At 50.4% G+C, this 20,266-nt stretch overlaps 1 protein-coding gene across 4 annotated transcripts; it reads left to right on the top strand.

Annotated features, from left to right (window-relative positions):
* Positions 1-153: 153 nt before the first annotated feature.
* GMFG (glia maturation factor gamma) lies at positions 154-14,446 on the top strand. Of its 4 annotated transcripts, none has more exons than XM_025366570.1 (7): positions 154-650; positions 6,674-6,770; positions 6,894-6,943; positions 8,948-8,997; positions 12,842-12,924; positions 13,434-13,507; positions 14,260-14,446. In XM_025366570.1, the coding sequence occupies exons 1-7, from the start codon at positions 648-650 to the stop codon at positions 14,329-14,331; spliced, it is 429 nt and encodes a 142-aa protein (XP_025222355.1). In that variant the 5' UTR covers positions 154-647; the 3' UTR covers positions 14,332-14,446. The 4 variants fall into 4 exon arrangements, with proteins under 4 accessions (XP_025222355.1, XP_025222356.1, XP_025222354.1 ...); XM_025366569.1 differs by lacking the exon at positions 154-650 and adding an exon at positions 6,030-6,242; XM_025366571.1 differs by lacking the exon at positions 6,674-6,770 and having other exon boundaries at positions 155-650.
* Positions 14,447-20,266: the final 5,820 nt, after the last annotated feature.

Genomic DNA, 20,266 nt, shown 5'->3' on the forward strand with positions numbered 1-20,266 from the left:
GGGGGCGGGGAAGGGGCGGGGCGCGCGCGGCGTTGCCTAGGGTAACGGGCCCGGCAGAGCCTGGGATTGGGCCTCCAGGCCCGCAGGGGGCAGGCTCGCGCGCGTCCACCCCAGCTGCCCGGAGCGAAGTCGCAGTTCCCGATTCAGGCGTTCCGGGCCTCCTCTTCCCCGCCCCTTGGGTGGCCCGCCCCACCCAACGCTGTCCCCGGTAGCCGTCTGCACTCGGGCTTTGGGGGGCTCGGCTTTCTCATCGCGCTGTTCTGAGCCTGCCGCTTGCTCTCTCCGATGGGAATGGCGAGGCGAGATCTAGCCGTTAGGGTGGGAAGAGAATGCACGGAAAGCGCTCGGGATCAAGGAGGCCGCCAATAAACGGGAGTTGTTGCTATGACTTTGGTTGTGATCTGGGCGTTCCACAAACTGTCTTGGGTCTGGGTGAACAAATCAGAGGGATCTGTGTTCAGAAGGCTCTCGGTGACAGAGATCTGGCTTGTTACAGGCACTCAGAGAGCCAGTCGGGGTCGAGGGTCGAGTTGAAGACAGGGAGGGGTGAGGAACGAGCAGAGGCCAGTTGTTTGGCCACTTGAGAGAGTTTGGACTTGTCCCGAGGGCACTAGGGAGCCCTGAAGGGCTTCAAGCCGGGGAGGATCATGGTGAGTCGGGGGTTTTGGAGAGATGTCTCTCTGGCTTATACATGGAGGGCGGATTGGAGGGAATGAAACGGGGTCGGGAGTCCAGGGAGACAGCGGGGGGAGGAGTTGGGGAAGAAAGAGGGGGGTTTGCACAAGGGAGGGACTGTGGGGAGGGAAGGAGGTGCAGGTGGGAGGGACGCCCTGGAGGCAGAGCAAACGGGCCCTGAAACTGGCTGGCCATGGAGTGGAAGGGGGAGAAAAGTTTAGAACCAGGCCCTCTGGCCGGGAGATTGGGCCCCAGAGGAGAAGCAGGTTGGGAAGATACTAAGCCCAATGTGGATGCCTAGCAGCGAGGTCCAGGAGGTACACAAACCCCGGGTCTGGAGCTTAAGAGAGAAATTGAGGCTGGAGACCAAGATATAAGGATCGTCAAAGATGGTAATTGAGGCTGTGGGAGTTAGGGGTCTAGCGCGGGGAGGGTGTGAAGGATCATTGGAGACAGGGAATGAACAGAACTCTGAAACGGAGAGGCAGGATTTGAGCAAAGGAATTGACACTGTCGATGAATATTGAAAAGGGCAGCCAGAGAGAGGAAGACCAGGACAGTGTGGCATTATAGACGCTTTGAGGAAAGGCCATTTCACCAGGGTGGGGCCATGTCACAAACCCCATCCACTACCTCCTGCATTTAAGCAACAGCCTTCACACTGTATAAAATGATTGTGCTTGATAACTGCTGGTTCATTAATTCATTCAATAATATTTCTTGAGTATCCAATATGTGCCAGGCTCTGCTTAAGGTGCTAAAAATACAACAGTAGGATGAGTGCGGTGACTCATACCTGTAATTCCAACATTATGGGAGGCCAAGGAAGGTGGATCACTTGAGGTCAGGAGTTCGAGACCAGCCTGACCAACATGACGTGAAACCCCGTCTCTACTAAAAATACAAAATCAGCGGAGCGTGGTGGCGCATGCCTGTAGTCCCAGCTACTTGGGAGGCTGAGGCAGGAGAATTGCTTGAACCCCGAGTGGCAGAGGTTGTAGTGAGCCAAGATCATGCCATTGCACTCCAGCCTGGGCAACAACAGTGAAACTCCATCTCAAAAAAAACAAAAAACAAAAAACCAAAAAAAAAACTTACACTCTAGTTCCTGGGGACACAAACAATAAGGAAATACAGTGTTACTTTGTGTTACTTTCCAAGGAGAAAAAGAAAGCAGTGGCCGGGCATGGTGACTCACACCTGTAATCCCAGCACTTTGGGAGGCTGAGGCCGGTGGATCACTTGAGGCCAGGAGTTTGAGACCAGCCTGGCCAAAGTGGCAAAACCCTGTCTCTACTAAAAATGCCAAAAATTAACTGGGCATAGTGGCACATGCCTGTAGTCCCAGCTACTCAGGAGGGTGAGGCAGGAGAATCACTTGAACCCAGGAGGCGGAGGTTGCAATAAGCAGAGATTTGCCATTGCACTGTAGCCCAGGTGACAGACTATGTCTGTAAATAAACAAACAAATAAATAAACAACAAGAAAGCAGCTAAGAGAATGGAGTGATGCAGCCAGAGTTAATTTACATGGGGAAAGGCGTCTTTCATTAGGTGAGACTGAAACAGAAATCTGAAGGAATGAAGGAGAAAGAGGGGGTTCCAGAAAGAGAAAACAGCAAGTGCAAAGGCCATGTGGTAGGATCATTCACAGAACCACAAAGAGGCCAGCATTGCTGGAGTGGAGTGAGCAAAAAGAGGGCCAATGAAGGGCAAGGTCCAAGAGGCAATGGGGTAGGGGTGGTGACAGGTAACTTAGTATTTTTGTCATTGTTGGGGTGTGTGTGTGTGTGTATGTGTGTGTGTGTGTGTGTGTGTGTGGCAGGGTCTCACTCTGTTGCCCAGGCTGGACTATAGTGGTGTGATCGTGGCTAACTACAACCTCAGCTCACTGCAACCCCTGCCTCCTGGGTTCAAGCGATTCTCCTGCCTCAGCCTCTGGAGTAGCTGGAACTACAGCCATATGCCATCACCCCTGGCTAGGTTTTGTATTTTCAGTAGTAATGGAGTTTCACCATGTTGCCCAGGCTGGTCTCGAACTCCTGGACTCAAGTGATCTGCCCACCTCAGCCTCCCAAATTGTTGAGATTACAGGCATGAGCCAACACGCCCGGCCTGCTGTTTGTTTTTTAGAGACAGGATCTCACTCTGTCATCTGGGCTGGAGTGCAGTGGTGCAATCTAGCTCACTGCAGCCTCAAACTCCTGGACTCAAGTGATCTTCCCAACCTTAGCCTCGCAAGTAGCTGGTACTTGGGATTACAGACACATGCCACCATGCCCGGCTACTTTTAAATTTTTTTTTAGAGACAGGGTCTTGCTATGTTGCCCAGGCTGGTCTTGAACTCCTGGTCTCAAGCAATTCTCTTGCCTTGGCCTCCCAAAGTGCTGGGATTACAGGCATGAGCCACTGTGTCTGGCCCATGGGAGGGTTCCAGACCAGCCTGGCCAACATGGTAAAACCCTGTCTCTACTAAAAATATAAAAATATGGCTAGGCGCCGTAGCTCATGCCTGTAATCCCAGCACTTTGGGAAGCTGAGGCAGGCAGATCACGAGGTCAGGAGTTCAAGACTAGCCTGACCAACATGGTGAAACCCCATCTCTACTAGAAATACAAAAATTAGCTGGTTGTGGTGGCATGCACCTGTAATCCCAGCTACTCATGAGGCTGAGGCAGGAGAACTGCTTGAACCCGGGAGGCAGAGGTTGCAGTGAGCCAAGATTGTGCCACTGCACTCCAGCCTGGGCGACAGAGAGAGACTCCATCTCAAGAAAAAAAAAAAAACAAAAAAGCTGGCTGCGGTGGCTCATGCCTGTAATCCCAGCTACTTGGGAGGCTGAGGTGAGAGAATCAGTTGAACCCAGGAGGTGGAGGTTGCAGTGAGCTGAAATGGTGCCACTGTACTCCAGCCTGGGTGACAGAGCGAGACCCCTGTCTCAAAAAAAAAAAAAAAAAAAAAGAAAGAAAGAAAAGAAAAGAGAACCAGTGTGGTGTCGTGAAGATGATGTTTCAGGGAACAGGGAGTGATGGGCTGTGTCAGATGTGGCTAAGGAGGACTGAGGTGTGACCATTAGATCCAGCACCGTGGAGTGCGTGGGTGACCTTGACAAGGGCATGTCAGCCGAGAGGAGTATGGGGGAAAGGCTGGTTGGAGGAGGCAGAAGAGGAAACTGGGAGGAGAAATTGGAGGCAGCAATGTAGATGATTCTTTTGAGAAATCTTGCGGAAAAGGGAAGGAAATGAGTGAGCAGCAGCTGGACAGGAGATAAGGTTTTATGTTTTTAAAAGTGGAAGAGGCCAGACTCGGTGGCTCATGCCTGTAATCCCTGCACATTGAGAGGCTGAGGCAGGAGGATCGCTTGAGGCCAGGAGTTTGAGGCCAGTGCGGGCCACATAGTGAGATCCTGTCTCTATAAAAAGAAAAAATAAAATTGGCTAGGCATGGTGCTGCGTGCCTATAGTCCCAGCTACCTAGAAGGCCAAGGTGGGAAGGTGGCTTGAGCCGAGAAGTTGGAGGTTACAGTGAGCTATGATTGCACCACTGTACTCCAGCCTGGGTGACAGAATGAGACCCTGTCTCAAAAGAAAAAAAGAAAAGAAAAAAAAAATAAGATGGAAGAAGTAACACTACATGGAGACTAAGCAGAAAGATCCAGGAGGCATGGGGATATTGGTGAGACAAGAGAGAAAGGGAGGATAGCTGCAGAGATGTAGGTAAAGGGGTAGAGTCCAGTGCAGGGTCTGGGGTTTGCCCACTGGAGGGAAGTGGGCCAGTCACAGTGGGCCTAGGAACCTGTGAAAATTCTCTTTTGTTTGCTTTTATTTTCTCACTGAAATACATATGGTTTTCGTGTGAACTACTTTCCTTTTATTTCTTCTTTATATGACAGTCAGGACATTATATTGATTTTTTTGAATTTATGTGTGTAAGTAGGTTATATTATCTAGGAATTTTATTTCGGGATGGGAAAAGGGGGCAGTGCAAAAATACTCAATAAAAAAAATGGCCGGGCATGGTGGCTCACGGTGGCTCACAACTGGAGTCCCAGCACTTTGGGAAGCCGAGGCAGGTGGATCATTTGAGGTCAGGAGTTCGAGACAACCTGGTCAACATGGTGAAACCCCATTTCTACTAAAAATACAGAAATTAGCCGGGCATAGTGGCACGTGCCTGTAGTCCCAGCTACTTGGGAGGCTGAGGCCAGAGAATGGCTTGAACCTGGGAGGCGGAGGTTGCAGTGAACTGAGATCGCACCACTGCACTCCATCCTGGGTGACAGAGTGAGACCCTGTCTCAAAAAAAAAAAAAAAAAAAGTGGGTACTGGTCTGATTGAGCTCCCTTGTTGCAGGGCCTCATAGGTCATTGCAAGGCTAGTGAGTTTGAAAAAGTGCAGGAAAAAAGTCACCATTACCCAGGCAGTGTGGGGTGGCCCCTCTGGTCCCCATTTTGCCATTGACATAATGGGCATCAGTCTGACCAGCAAAAGACTGAACTCCCCTTTTCCAGCCCTGCAATTCAAATATCCCAGATGGGGGTCAATCCAGGAAGGCTGCCTGAAGGAGGGGAGGAGCAAAATAGTTCGTTTTAGTGTGTGTATATATATATATTTTTTGAGATGGTGTCATGCTTTGTCACCCAGGCTGGAGTGCAGTGGCATGATCTCAGCTCACTGCAAGCTCTGCCTCCTGGGTTCACGCCATTCTCTTGCCTCATCCTCCCCAGTAGCTGGGACTACAAGCACCCGCCACCACGCCCGGCTAATTTTTTTTGTATTTTTAGTAGAGACGGGGTTTCACCATGTTAGCCAGGATGGTCTCGATCTCCTGACCTCGTGATCTGCCCACCTTGGCCTCCCAAAGTGCTAGGATTACAGGTGTGAGCTACTGTGCCCAGCCCGTTTTTAGTATCTATTGTATCTGCCATGCTGGCAGCCATGTGAAGCTGTTTATTTATTTTTATTTATATTTATTGAGACAGAGTCTCACTCTGTTGCCCAGGCTAGAGTGCAATGACGTGATCTTGACTCACTGCAACCTCTGCTGCTTGGATTCAAGCGATTCTTGTGCCTCAGCCTCCTGAGTAGCTGGGATTACAGGCATGCACCCCCAAGTCTAGCTAATATTTTGTATTTTTAGTAGAGACAGGGTTTCGCCATGTTGGCCAGGCTGGTCTCCAGCTCCTGACCTCAGGTGATCTGCCCGCCTTGGCCTCCCAAAGTGCTGGCATTACAGGTGTGAGCCACCGTGCCCGGCCCATGTGAAGCTATTTCTATCCTCACCACAATCTCAAATCAGAGGGGTGAAGTTACTTAGCTAGGGTCACACAGCAAGGAAGCTTTTGAACCCTGGTCTGAGCAATTTCCTGACAGGTCCTGGCAGATGAGGGGAAGGAAGGAGGGGGAGGAGCCCTCTGTGACAGTTGTCCCAGAAAGGGCATAAACAGGATGTGGTGTTGCATGAAACCTTCCTCCTACTGCATAGCCTGCCCCCTCTGCAACCCCGGTCCCCACCCCTAGAAGACAGCGGAACTGAGAAAAGAAGAGGCCTGTGGACAGAACAACCATGGTCAGGGGACAGGGGTCCTATGGGAAGAGCTGGGGCTGGGGTCGGAGGACACCTGGGTGAAGGTCAGGCTACGGGATGGAGGTCACGGGCCGGGAAGGGGACACCACTGTGGCGAACAGCCTGGCTGGGAGGACAGAGAGACAGCGGCTCTGGGTTTAGGCCCAGGAAGTGGATCTCTGCATCTCCTTGAGTGTCCCCCAAGGGTCCCTGTGGAGAAGGCAGGAATCCAGCCCCTGCTCCGCGCCCCAAGCTGAGCGACCTGGTGAGGGGTACCTGCCCTGCAGGAAGGGTGCCTTTTCTCAGTGTTCACAAAGGCATCAGATGGGCCGGTGCAATGCTCCTCTTCATGAGCGGATGGAGAAACTGAGGTTTGGGGAAGGGGTGAGGGCTGAGGCCAGACCATCTCAGCTCTTCCTGGGTCCTTCTGGCAGTCTGACTCCCTGGTGGTGTGCGAGGTAGACCCAGAGCTAACAGAAAAGCTGAGGAAATTCCGCTTCCGGAAAGAGACAGACAATGCAGCCATCATAAGTGAGTGGCATCTTCCCTCATGGAAGGATGGGAGGGCGCTGGTGGGGGCAAATAAGGAGGGCTGGGCTCGTGTACCCTGTGGATCGGGGGAGTGTCTAATCCATGTGTGCCACACCTCCCCAGTGAAGGTGGACAAAGACCGGCAGATGGTGGTACTGGAGGAAGAATTTCAGGTGAGGGGCTGTGGTGGTTGGGACTGGGAGGTACGGGCTGGGACTGGGAGACCCAAGTGGTTGGAACTGATATGAAGAGCCTGGCATGGGAGTAGAAAGACCTGGAGATCGGCTGAGCACGGTGGCTAACGCCTGTAATCCCAGCACTTTGGGAGGCCGAGGCGGGCAAATCACTTGAGGTCAGGAGTTCAAGACCGGCCTGGCCAACACGGTGAAACCCCATCTGTACTAAAAATATAAAAAGTTTGCTGGGCGTTGTGGCGTGCACCTGTAATCACAGCTACTTGGGAGGCCGAGGCAGGAGAATCACTGGAACCCAGGAAGTGGAGGCCGTAGTGAGTCGAGATCGTGCCACTACGCTTCAGTCTGAGCCACAGAGCAAGACTCTGTCTCAGAAAACAAAAACAAAAACAAAACCAAACCTGGAGATCAAGTTCTAGCTCACTCATGACCCCCAGCAAGAGAGTTTGCCTGTATGTGTCTCTATTTTCTCATCTGTGAAATGGGGAGAATAGTACTTACCTCATAGGCTTGTTTTTACATCCAGTGATTTAATTCTTGTAATGGGTTTAGAACAAGGCCTGGCACTTACTATATGCTCAATAAGGTGATGATGATCTTAACAATGATGATAATAATGCTTTATTGGCATTCAGATGAAAGAGTTTCCACAGAAAGTTAAAAAGCTAGCCGGGCGTGGTGGCTCATGCCTGTGATGCCAGCACTTTGGGAGGCTGAGGCAGGAGGATCACTTGAGCCCAGGAGTTTGAGACCAGCCTGGGCAACATGGTAACACCCTGACTCTACTAAAAATACAAAAATTAGCCAAGCACAGTGGTGTGCACCTGTGATCCCAGCTATTTAGGAGGCTGAGGTTGGAGGGTTGCTCGAGGCCGGGAGTTTGAGACCAACCTGGGCAACAAAGCAAGACCCCATCTCTACAAATAACAATAACAACAACAACAACAAACAAAAAAGAGGTAGACTTCACCCTCTGGTGGCCTCACTGTCTTTATCAATAACAAGAACGATAATAAGGCTTATTTCCCTAGAGTTGTGATGCGGATTTATAAGGGAATCCATGGAGACTGAGGGCTGGGGCTCTCTCAGGCCCTCTGAAAAGCAGTATAGTGAAGCAGTTATGATTTGAACACAGATTCAAATCTCAACTCTGCTACTTTCTATCTGTGCAATCTTGGGCAAATGGCTTAACACCTCTGGGCCTCAGTTTTCTCAGCTGTATAATGGGCATAATGATAGGACCTACCCCACAGACTTATGGGATAGTTCTATGAATTAATCCATGTGTGTTTCGTAGAACAGTGCCTTGGCACATGGTAAGTGCTCACCTAAAGGCAGTCATTTTTTTTTTCTTTTGACATGGAGTTTCGATCTTTTTTGCCCAGGCTAGAGTGCAATGGCACAATCTTGACTCACTGCAACCTCCGCCTCCTGGGTTCATGCAATTCTCCTGCCTCAGCCTCCCAGGTAGCTGGGATTACAGGTGCACGCCACCATGCCTGGCTAATTTTTTTTTTTGAGATGGAGTCTCACTCTGTCTCCCAGGCTGGAGTACAGTGGCGCGATCTCGGCTCATTGCAACCTCCGCATCCCAAATTCAAGCAATTCTCCTGCCTCAGCTTCCCGAGTAGCTGGGACTACAAGTGCATGCCACCACACCTGGCTAATTTTCTGTATTTTTAGTGGAGACGGGGTTTCACTCTTTTAGCCAGGATGGTCTCAATGATTTCCTGACCTTGTGATCCACCCGCCTCGGCCTCCCAAAGTGCTGGGATTACAGGCATGAGCCACCTCGCCCAGCCACGCCTGGCTAATTTTGTATTTTTAGTAGAGATGGGGTTTCACCATGTTGGCCAGTCTGGTCTCTAACTCTTGGCCTCAGGTAATCTACCTGCCTCAGCCTCCCAAAGTGCTGAGATTTACAGGCGTGAGCCACTGCGCCCAGCCTCATTCTTTGTCTTTTCTTCTGTTTTCTTGCCTCAGAACATTTCCCCAGAGGAGCTCAAAATGGAATTGCCTGAGAGACAGCCCAGGTATCCTGGGGGAAGAAAGGGTTGGATCAGGCCATGAGGGGAGGGGTGATGTTGGAAGTACAGGCTAAGAAACTTCTTGAATTCTAGCCCTATTCATGGACTTAGAATCTCTGTGTCTGGCCTGGCAAGGTAGCTCATCCCTGTAATCCCAGCACTTTGGGAGATCGAGGAGGGCAGATCACTTGAGGTCGGGAGTTCAAGACCAGCCTGGCCAACACGGTGAAACCCTGTCTCTACTAAAAATATAAAAATTAGGTGGGTGTGGTGGCATGTGACTGTAATCCCAGCTACTCAGGAGGCTGTGGCACGAGAATCACTTGAACTTGGGAGGCAGAGGTTGCAGTGAGCTGAGATCACCCCACTGCACTCCAGCCTGGCTGACACAGCAAGACTCCATCTCAAAAAAAAAAAAAAAAAAAAAAAAAAAAAGGAATCTCTGTGTTTGAGGCCAAGAGTTCATACTCTAGAACTTTTTGTTTGCATAGCAATATTTTATTGCAGAATTTTACACTGATAATTTATATGATACTGGTTTAGAGTCTGCTTTTTTTTTTTTTTTTGTACAAACTTTTTTGGGTTTTTGTTTCAACATTACGCTGACATCATTTTTAAAAAATGAAATTTTGGCCAGGCACTGTGGCCCCCACCTGTAATCCCAGCACTTTGGGAACCCGAAGTGAGTGGGAGGATCACCTGAGGTCAGGAGTTCGAGACTATCCTGGGCAACATAGCAAGACTTTGTCTCTATTTTTTTGTTGTTGTTGTTAGAGACAGAGTCTCACTCTGTCGCCCAGGCTGGAGTGCAGTGGCGTGATCTTGGCTCACTGCAAACTCTGCCTCCCAGGTTCAAGCGATTCTCTGGCCTCAGCCTCCCGAGTAGCTGGGATTACAGGCGCACACCACCATGCCCAGCTAATTTTTGTATTTTTAGTAGAGACAGGGTTTCACCATGTTGGCCAGGCTGGTCTTGAACTTCTAACCTCAGGTGATCCACCTGCCTCGGCCTCCCAAAGTGCTGGGATTACAGGCGTGAGCCACCACACCTGGTGGAGGACCTTGTCTTTGTTAAAAAAAAAAAAAAAAAAAAGAGAAAAACATTAGCCAGGCATGGTGGTGTGTGCCTGTGGTTCCGGCTACTTGGGAAACTGAAGTTGAGGATCACTTGAGTTCAGGAAGTTGAGGCTACAAGTGAGCCAAGATAGCACTCCTGCACTCCAGCCTGGGTGACAGAGCAAGACCCTGTCTCAAAAAAACAAAAAAAGAGAAATTTTCCTTCTTTTTCAATGTTTGGGAACACTTTAGGCAGCAAATGAATTATTGTAGCAATATCATTAGGTAGCAATATCATTATTATTTTATTTAAAAAATTTTTAGAGACAGGATCTCGCTGTGTCACCCAGACTATTGGACAGTGCTGTGATCCTAGCTCACTGTAGCCTCCAACTCCTGGGCTCAAGCCATCCTCCTGCCTCAGCCTCCCAAGCAACTGGGACTGCAGGCACCGCCACTGCACCCTGCTAAAGGAATGACTTGACTTTTTTTTTTTTTTTTTTTTTTTTTTGAGACGGAGTCTCGCGCTGTGTCACCCAGGCTGGAGTGCAGTGGCGCGATCTCGGCTCACTGCAAGCTCCGCCTCCCAGGTTCACGCCATTCTCCTGCCTCAGCCTCCGAGTAGCTGGGACTACAGGCGCCCGCCACCACGCCCGGCTAGTTTTTTGTATTTTTAGTAGAGATGGGGTTTCACCATGTTAGCCAGGATGGTCTCGATCTCCTGACCTCGTGATCCGCCTGTCTCGGCCTCCCAAAGTGCTGGGATTACAGGCTTGAGCCACCGCGCCCGGCCGGAATGACTTGACTTTTAATGATTAAGTATAATCCTGGGTGAAGTCACATAAGCCTGGTGCTTTTTTTGGTGGAAGAGCTCTTTGACTATTTCTGTGAAAACTGGTCTGTTAAGATTTTTCATCTTGACTGAATTCATTTTGGGTCTCTAGGATTTTGATCCTCAATCCCAGGCTGTAGGACTCAACCAGGATCAGCTTCATGGGCATATGATAATTGCACAGGGCCCCGCACCTAGGAGGGGGCCTCACACATGGGGGTTAATGGTCACCTTCTTTATAGTTTTATCTTTGAATTTCTGTTTTGTATGAAGTCAGATGGGACAATGGACTTCACACAAATGTGCTGGGGTTTGGAGCTAAGTTCACAGGTAGTCCACCACCGGGCCGCCTCCCGGAACAGGTTCTCAGCCACCCACTCTCTGCACCCACCCAGTGACCACTGCTGTCCTTGGGCTTCCTGCTGGTGTGGGGAGGGTCGGGGTCCAGTACGCACCCCTTGCCTGACAAGTTACAGGGTGTTCCTGTGAGCATCTGTGCTCTGCCTGCGCATATCCTCATGCCTGAGGGAGCAAGACTTTAAATAGCAAATTAAAAAAGACCGGCTGAGTGCAGTGGCTCGCCCCTGTAATCTCAGCACTTTGGGAGTCTGAGGTGGGAGTACTGCTTGTGACTAGGAGTTCGAGACCAGCCTGGGCAACATAACAAGACCCCCATTTCTACTAAAATTTTTTAAATAAAAGGGCAGGCACAGTAGCTCATGCCTGGAATCCTAGCACTTCGGGAGACTGAGGTGGGCAGATCACTTGAGCTCAGGAGTTTGAGACCAGCCTGGGCAACATGGTGAAACTCTGTCTCTGCAAAAAATACAGAAAAACATTAGCTGGACATGGTGGCACATGCCTGTAGTCCCAGCTACTTGGGAGGATGAGGCAGGAGGATCGCTTGAACCTGGGAGGTTGAGGCTGCAGTGAGCTGAGACCACGTCGCTGTACTCCATCCTGGGTGACAAAGTGAGACCCTGTCTCAAAAAAAAAAAAAATTAGCTGGGCATGGTGGTGTGCACCTATAGTCCCAACTACTCTGGAGGCTGAGACAGGAGGATCACTTGAGCCCAGGAGTTCAAGACTGCAGTGAGCTAGGATTGCACCACCGCACTCCAGCCTGGGACAGAGTGAGGCCCTGTCTCTAATAATAGTAAAAAAAGACCAGGTCAGTCGAAGGAGGGACTACAAAAGAAAGGAAAACAATTTTCCTGCTTCTTGAACAAGAAGCCCCGCATTTTCATTTTACACCAGGCTTGGCCGATTCTGTAGCCATCCCTGGTCACAGTGCACTGGGGTTCGAGTGCACTGGACAGTATTGAATAGGGGGTGAGCACTTACATGCTGGCATTCACTTTCCCAGGTTCAAATCTCTCCCCTATCCATAGAACCTTGGGCAAGTGAGTTTGGGCCTCAGGTTTTCCATCTGTACGATGGGGATATTAATAGCACCTATATTATAAAGTTATTGTGAGTCAAATAAGCACTATTATTATTATTATTATTTGAGACGTAGTTCCGCTGTTGTCACCCACGCTGGAGTGCAGTGGTGTGATCTCGGCTCACTACAACCTCTGCTTCCTGAGTTCAAACGATTCTCTTGCCTCAGCCTCCTGACTAGCTGGGATTACAGGCGCATGCCACCGCTCCCAGCTAATTTTTGTATTTTTAGTAGAGATGGGGTTTCAACATGTTGGCCAGGCTGGTCTCGAACTCCTGACCTCAGGTGATCCACCTGCCTCGGCCTCCCAAAGTGCTGGGATTATAGGCGTGAGCCCTGCGCCTGGCCCTATGATTATTTTTTAATCATTTGTTGTGTTTGAGGTCAGTACCCTGAGTCCCAGACATCAACCCTGGTTCTCAGACTCAGCCAACATTTCAAGGCTGTGGACTCAGGTAATGGCTGTTGAGCCTGGGCTGCAGGCCAGAGTCCTGATTTTCAATTCCCTTTCATGGTAGGTTCGTGGTTTACAGCTACAAGTACGTGCATGACGATGGCCGAGTGTCCTACCCTTTGTGTTTCATCTTCTCCAGTCCTGTGGGTGAGACAGAACTCTACTCTCCTCAGGAGAGGGCCTTCGATTCTGTGTGTGTGTGTGTGTGTGTGTGTAAATGCGTGAGTGCAGGTGTGTGCGTGTGGGGGTGTGTGTGGCTGTGCGAATGTGTGCAGGCACCTGTGTTAGTGTGTGAGCATGTGACAGCCTGTGTGTGACCGGGTAAGGATGTGTGTGTGTCGCATGCGTGATGTGGGAGGGCAGTGAAGTGGAGGTGGGGGCTCAGATTCACCAAGAGCCCACCCGTTCTCAGTCCTGGGGCCTAAGCCAACCCACCTTTTCCTTTTACCTACAAAGCCCCGTCTGGCCCCTAAATCATGTCCAGAGACCCTCAGAATAACTTGAAGCCCCCAAAGCCAACCTAGAAACTGACTACAGTGAGGGGACCTCCTTAGAAGAGCTCCTAGGACTCTTGGAAAACTGCAGGGCCTTCAGGACATTACAAGAGAACATGCCTGGGTCCCCACTGATGTGCCTTTCTCCTCTTTTTCACGCAGGCTGCAAGCCGGAACAACAGATGATGTATGCAGGGAGTAAGAACAGGCTGGTGCAGACAGCAGAGCTCACAAAGGTTCAGGCTGGGGCGGGGCTCCAGAGTGTTAGGGAGAGGTGGTGTGGGTCCTGGGTCTGAGGGAAGAGGGACTAGAGTCCTCACTGTCTCAGTTTTTTTTTTTTTTTTTTTTTTTTTTGAGGCGGAGTCTCGTTCTGCCGCCCAGGCTGGAGTGCAGTGGCCGGATCTCAGCTCACTGCAAGCTCCGCCTCCCGGGTTCACGCCATTCTCCAGCCTCAGCCTCCCGAGTAGCTGGGACTACAGGCGCCCGCCACCTCGCCCGGCTATTTTTTGTATTTCTTAGTAGAGACGGGGTTTCACCATGTTAGCCAGGATGGTCTCGATATCCTGACCTCGTGATCCGCCCATCTCGGCCTCCCAAAGTGCTGGGATTACAGGCTTGAGCCACCGCGCCCGGCCTTTTTTTTTTTTTTTTTTAAAAGAACTGGGTCTGGCTCTGTCACCCAGGCTGGAGTGCAGTGGTGCAACCTCGGCTCACTGCAGCCTCCTCCTCCTGGGTTCAAGCGATTCTCCTGCCGCAGCCTCCCAAGTAGCTAGAACTATAGGCGCCCACCACCACGCCCAGCTAATTTTTGTATTTTTAGTAGAGTCAGGGTTTCACCATATTGGCCAGCCTGGTCTCGAACTCCTGACCTTAAGTGATCCACCCACCTCAGCCTCCCAAAGTGCTCTCTTACAGGCGTAAGCCACCGCGCCCGGCCACTGTCTCAGTTCTTGAGTAGATCATAATGCCGAGACCTCTCTCTGCCCAGGTGTTTGAAATCCGCACCACCGATGACCTCACGGAGGCCTGGCTCCAAGAGAAGTTGTCTTTCTTTCGTTGATTTCTGGGCTTGGGCCTGAATTCCTGATGTCTGAGTCCTCAACGTGATTGGGGACTTGGACCCCTAGGACCTGAACAACCAAGACTTTAAATAAATTTAAAAATGCAAAAACTCAGAGATCCTCAGTTCAGACTCAGTATCTGCCTTTCATCTGGGCTCTAGCCGACGGTTCCTGCAGTACCAGACTTGGGCCAGCAGGGGGCGGGCTGACCTAGGGGAATGCGAGCTGGGTCCCGGAAGGGAAGGAGGATACCTGTTTCTTAGAAAGAAAGGGAAGGGCCTGAAGGATTTCCTTGGGGGTTGGGGGACGGATGGGCGAGGCCTGGGTCTCCTGGAGGTATTGGGGGAATATCTGGATCTACGGAGCGGTCACTTCCAAAGGGAACAAGGACCCCTGAGAATAAAGGAGGCAAAGTGCCCGTTTCCCCCTCCGTGACTCCCGACCTCTTGGGGATAGGAGGCATCACTGAATGCGACTTTTCTCAGCTGAGCCCTTAGGTAGGAAGAATTTAAAGGCCAAAGAGGTTTGAACGTAATTGCTTCAGGATCTCAGGAGCTGCTGGCGGGTGAATGGTTTGTACGGTCAGGTAGGCCTGAGGACCCAGGGCTGGGGAAAGTGAAGTCGATCCTGGGCCCTCAGTGGACCCCCAGGGGTGTGAGATTGAGGAGACAGGGAAGGGACACCTGCCCCCATGTGAAGATTCTTCTTTTCCTTCTCCTGGCATCTGTGGACATCGAACTTTCTCAGGCTTTCTGTGTCTGTCTCTGAGGGACATTGATTAAGCACCCATGGTAGACCAGGCTCTGAGAATTCCGAGATGGGCAGGTCTTCACAGAGACGAATCACACCCCTTCTGTCCCTCTGCTTCTCTTCCATGTTTCTAATTGTTCCCCTCTCTGTCCCCGGTTTCAGGGACGTGGGAACTCCCTCCTCCCACCCCTTTTCAGGTTCCCGGTAGAGAGGTGGCTGTTGTCATGGTAACAAAGACATAGTGACCTTGGGCCTGGGCCGCCCGTCCCCCACCCATGGCGTTCCCGGGGGTAGGGTCCAAAAAGCCCAGCTCCAAGCCCTCCCAGCTTTAAAACACCATCCCCTTACCACCCCACTCTACCCTACCTCATGCCCACTCACCCCCAATCAGGGCAAGTCCTTTGCATGAGGGATTCGGGATACAATCACTCTACACTGGTCCATAGAGAAAATTCACCCTGCCCTAAATTCTCTGCAGGGTTGGGTTGAGCTTTTCTGCTCTCCACTAGTGCCCTTTTCGCTATCTCTCTTGTCCCTCCCTCTGATCACAGGCCCAGTCCCTGAAGGCAGAAGATGGAGGAGGAGGAGGAGGAGGACTGGAGACAAGAAGGGTCATTCAATTAAATGGACAAGGAACTCCTGGCCTGCAGAGGTCAGAGAGGCAGAGGGACTCATCCAAGGTCATGCACTTACATGATCAAATGAATACTAATAGCTGACCCTCTTCTTGAGGGCTTCCTATGTACCAGGTACTTCTAGAAGCATTTTATAGGCATTAGCTCATTTAATTCTTGCAACACCTCATGAAAAAGGTACTATTATTTTCCCCAACTTAAAGATGAAAAAACAAAACAAAACACAGCAAAACTGAGGCATAGGAGACAAAGACACCTGTGGTCTGTACAGTTAGAACACTAACCCCAGGCTATCTTGGGGTCAATGGCCACACCCTCTCTTAGGCAAGAGATTTAGGGAACCACCTCCTCCTCCTCCTCCTCCTTCTCCTCCTTCTCCTCCTCCTTGGTACTCCCACCCTCCATAGTGGAACTTCTGTTCCATCCAGGCTTGTGATTACAAACGGTCCAATCAGAAAAAGCCATACGCAAGGACTTGCCCGATCAGGAGCAAATCCTGCGAAAGCAGGGGTCGGTCAGAAAGGGTGGCTCACAGGCGCAGTCTGATGCAGAGGGAGTATGGCTAGGGATTGTGGAAGGACCAATCAGAGAGGCCAGAACAGACTGCACCATCCAATGAGGAGTTAGCACAATGGGGCGTGTCTTCGGGTTTGGGGAGACTCCCTGGAGAGGCAGTACAAACTGGGGACCATCTCCTCTAGTTCCACCAACCTATCCTCTAAACGCCCACAGATCCAAGCTCCCTAATTTTTGAGTCAGTGGCCTAGACTTGGGGGACTTCCTAACCTTGAATGTGAGCAGGGCTCATGTTGGAGAGGCGGAGGCTGGTCTTTAGGACAGAGCTGAGAGTGCCGGGCCTAGCTTAGGCATCAGGAACCAAGTTTAGGCGGAGAGCTAGGATGCTATCAGGGAGGAGCAAGGTGGGGGGTGTGGCTTGGACTGAGGGGGCGGGGCTAGGCTGAGGAGTTCTGAATATTTTATACTTGGGAGTGGTCTCTAAGACAGAGGGATAGGGCTCGGACCGGAATGGGCCTTGCTTAGCTTTAAAAGGGCTGGAGTTTTTGCTTTGGGGCAGGGCCTAAGAGTCTGGGGGGTGGGGCCTAGGCTTGGAGCGGGGCCAGAATAATGGTATTGGTAGAGGGTCTGTGTTAGGTTTGGGGCGGGAATTAGGGCTCTACGGAAACAATTAAGATATCTACTTCAACCTGTTGCCCGTTTTTCAGGCCAACTCGCACATTCCCTTACCTTATGGGACATTCTCCAGCTGCTGGGTATACCATTCTAGGGAACCTGGGCTAGGAGGTCGTATTTATTCCTTCCTGTGGTCCCTGAACTGAGTCTGGAGCCAGACTAGCTCCCCAGTCCTCTCCCAAGACGCATTCAAGAACACATGTTGGGCCAGGCACGGTGGCTCATGCCTGTAATCCCAGAGGATCACCTAAGGTCAGGAGTTTGAGACCAGCCTGGTCAACATGGTGAAACCCCATCTCTACTAAAAATACAAAAAATAGCTGGGCGTGGTGGTACGTGCCTGTAATCCCAGCTACTCGGGAAGTTGAGGCAGGAGAATTCACTTGAGCCGGGGAGGCACAGGTTGCAATGAGCCTAGATCGCGCCATTGCGCTCCAGCCTGGGCAACAAGAGCAAAACTCCGTCTCAAAATAAATAAATAAATAAATAAATAAATAAATAAATAAAACACATGTTGTCTGGGTGCAGTGGTTCACGCCTTGTAATCCCTACATTTTAGGGGGCCGAGGCTGGAAATCTTAGAGCCCAGGCGTGTGCAATCAGCCTGGACAACAGAATGAGACCGCTTCTCTACAAAAATGAAAAAATTAGCTTGGTGTGGGGGTGCGTTCCTGTAGTTGGGAGGCTGAAGTGGGAGGATCACCTGAGCCTGGGGAGGTCAGGGCTGCAGTGAGCCATGGTCATGCCACTGCACTCCAGCCTGGGTGACAGAGGGAGACCCTGTCTTTAAAAAGAGCACATCTTTACTGAGTTCCTGGCAATCACTATTCTGGGCACTGGAGGATGTGGGTGGCCATGCCACTTCTGTTGGGAGGCTTACATTTCAATGACTAGACAGTCAATAAATAACAAGTAAACAAGTAAACAAATAAAATAAGAGGGTGACAAGAGCCAGGCGCAGTGGTTCACACCTGTAATCCCAACACTTTGGGAGGCCAAGGCAGGAGAATGGCTTGAGCCCAGGAGTTCGAGACCAACCTGGGCAACATAGCAGGACCTCATCTCTTTTTTTCCTTTTAAAATAAAAATAAAGAGACTGATAGTACTATAAGGGAAATAAGGTGATAGAAATGGTGGCACCTGGTGGGGCTGTTTGTTGCCGCCAGAGAACATTCCCTAACATTTACTATGAAACATTTCAAACATGCAGCCAAGTTGAAATAATTATATATGTGTGTGTGTGTGTGTATGTATGTATACACACACACATATAATTATTTCATATATACACATATATAATATATATGTACATATACACACACATATATAATACACACATATATATACATACATATATATGTGTGTGTATATATACCTACATACATACATATATATAGAAGTTTATTAGAGATAGGGTCTCGCTATGTTGCCCGGCTGGTCTCGAACTCCTGGGCTCAAGTGATCCTCTCTCCTCGACCTTCCAAAATGCTGAGATTACAGATGTGAGCCACCACACCCAGACTGAGTTGAAATAATTTTATAGTGAACACTTATATACTGATCACCTAGATACCACCACAGACATGTCACTGTATTACTTCATCATATATCCATCCAGCAACTCTTCTTCCTCCTCTTCTCCTTCTCCTTCTCCTTCTTCTCCTCCTCCTCCTCCTCCTCCTCCTCCTCCTCCTCCTCCTCCTCCTTCTTCTCCTTCTCCTTCTTCTTCTTCGTATTTCAAAGTAACATCAGAACGCTGGTTGGGGGCCCAGGTAGGGATGGTGTCTGTAAATTGGGGATGCAAAAGGAAGGTCTCTCTGAAGGGATTACATTTAAGACCATCATGAAAAGAACGAACCGGCAACCATGGAAAGGGGAGAAGAATACATATGCTCAGGGGCTGCTGCTGTGGGCTGGTGTGTTGGAGGAATAGGAAAGTCATCGTAGAAACTGAACAAGTGGTCAGGTGTGGTGGCTCACACCTGTAATCCCAGCACTTTGGGAGTCTGAGGTGGGTGGATCACTTGAGATCAGGAGTTCGAGACCAGCCTGGCTAACATGGCAAAACCCCATCTCTACTAAAAGTACAAAAATTAGCCAGGCGTAGTGGTGGGCGCCTGTAGTTCCAGCTACTCAGGCTGAGGTGGGAGAATTGCTTGAGCCCAGGAGGCAGAGGTTGCAGTGAGCCGAGATCATGCCACTGCACTCCAGCCTGGGTGACAGAGTGAGGCCCTGTCTCGAAAAAGCAAAGAAAAGCCATGGTTAAAACTGAAAGAGGGGCCAGGAGTGGTGGTGCACGCCTGTAAACCCAGCACTTTGGGAGTCTGAGGCAATAGGGTCAGCTGGGGCCAGAGCTCACAGGGTCAAATTGGCTGTATGAATGAGGCATATCTCCCTTGGTTTCAACTTCTTTCTTCTTCCATCTCTGTCTCTCTTATTATTATCTTTTTTTTCTCTCCCTCTCTTTTCTACTCCTGTCCAGCCCAGGCCTGCCCTCACCCTCTTTCCCCTTCACCCCTACCCTGTTCTGCCACGTGCTATCTGTGCGACCTTGGGCAAGTGACCGAACCTCTCTGTGCCTCTATTTCTCTTATCCATAAAAGGGAGATGGTAATAGGACCTCTTCATCTGGCTGTTGTGAAGATTGAATGAAGTGATAGATGTGAAACCCTTAGAATCATTTCTGGCACATAAATAGTGCTGTATATGTGTTCACTTGTGTTGTTGTTGTTATTCCTACCCCCACGCTCCAGCAGGGAGCACTAGCAACCATGGTGGGAGGTGGGGATGCTGCCTGGGTGGTGGCGATGAAGGGTGGAGTCTGGAGACTAGAGGAATTGTGAGTGTCCCCAGGGGCATCTCAGAGTTGCATGTGGGGTTAAGGTTCACTGGAAGGAGTTATCTGCAGAGCTGAGCTTGATCTGGGGGATAGGGCAGGCTTCATATAAATAGGCCAGGCACAGTGGCTCATGACCACCGTGTTCAGGAGTTCAAGACCAGCATGGGGACATAGTGAGACTCCATTTATAAAAAACCAAAACCAAAAACTAAACAGCTACTGAGGAGGCTGAGATGGGAGGATCACTTGAGCCCAGGAGGTCAAGGCTGCAGTGAGCTGTGATCACGCCAGTGCACTCCTGCCTGGGTGATGGAGCGAGACTCTGACTCAAAAACAAACAAACAAACAAACAAACAAAAAGAAAAATTAGACTGGGTGCGGTGACTCATGCCTGTAATCCCAGCACTTTGGGAGGCTGAGGCAGGCAGATCACTTGAGGCCAAGAGTTCGAGACCAGCCTGGCGAACATGGTAAAACCCCACCTCCACTAAAAATACAAAAAGTAGCCAGGAATGGTGG

This window comes from Theropithecus gelada, chromosome 19 (genome assembly GCF_003255815.1).
Source record: "Theropithecus gelada isolate Dixy chromosome 19, Tgel_1.0, whole genome shotgun sequence".
Lineage (NCBI taxonomy): Eukaryota > Metazoa > Chordata > Mammalia > Primates > Cercopithecidae > Theropithecus > Theropithecus gelada.

Bases quoted from the DNA above. Each gene is read 5' to 3' on its own strand.
- GMFG (XM_025366570.1), top strand. The intron at 6,771-6,893 runs GTGAGTGGCATC...ACACCTCCCCAG, and splicing joins AGACAATGCAGCCATCATAA to TGAAGGTGGACAAAGACCGG. The intron at 12,925-13,433 runs GTGAGACAGAAC...TTTTTCACGCAG, and splicing joins CATCTTCTCCAGTCCTGTGG to GCTGCAAGCCGGAACAACAG.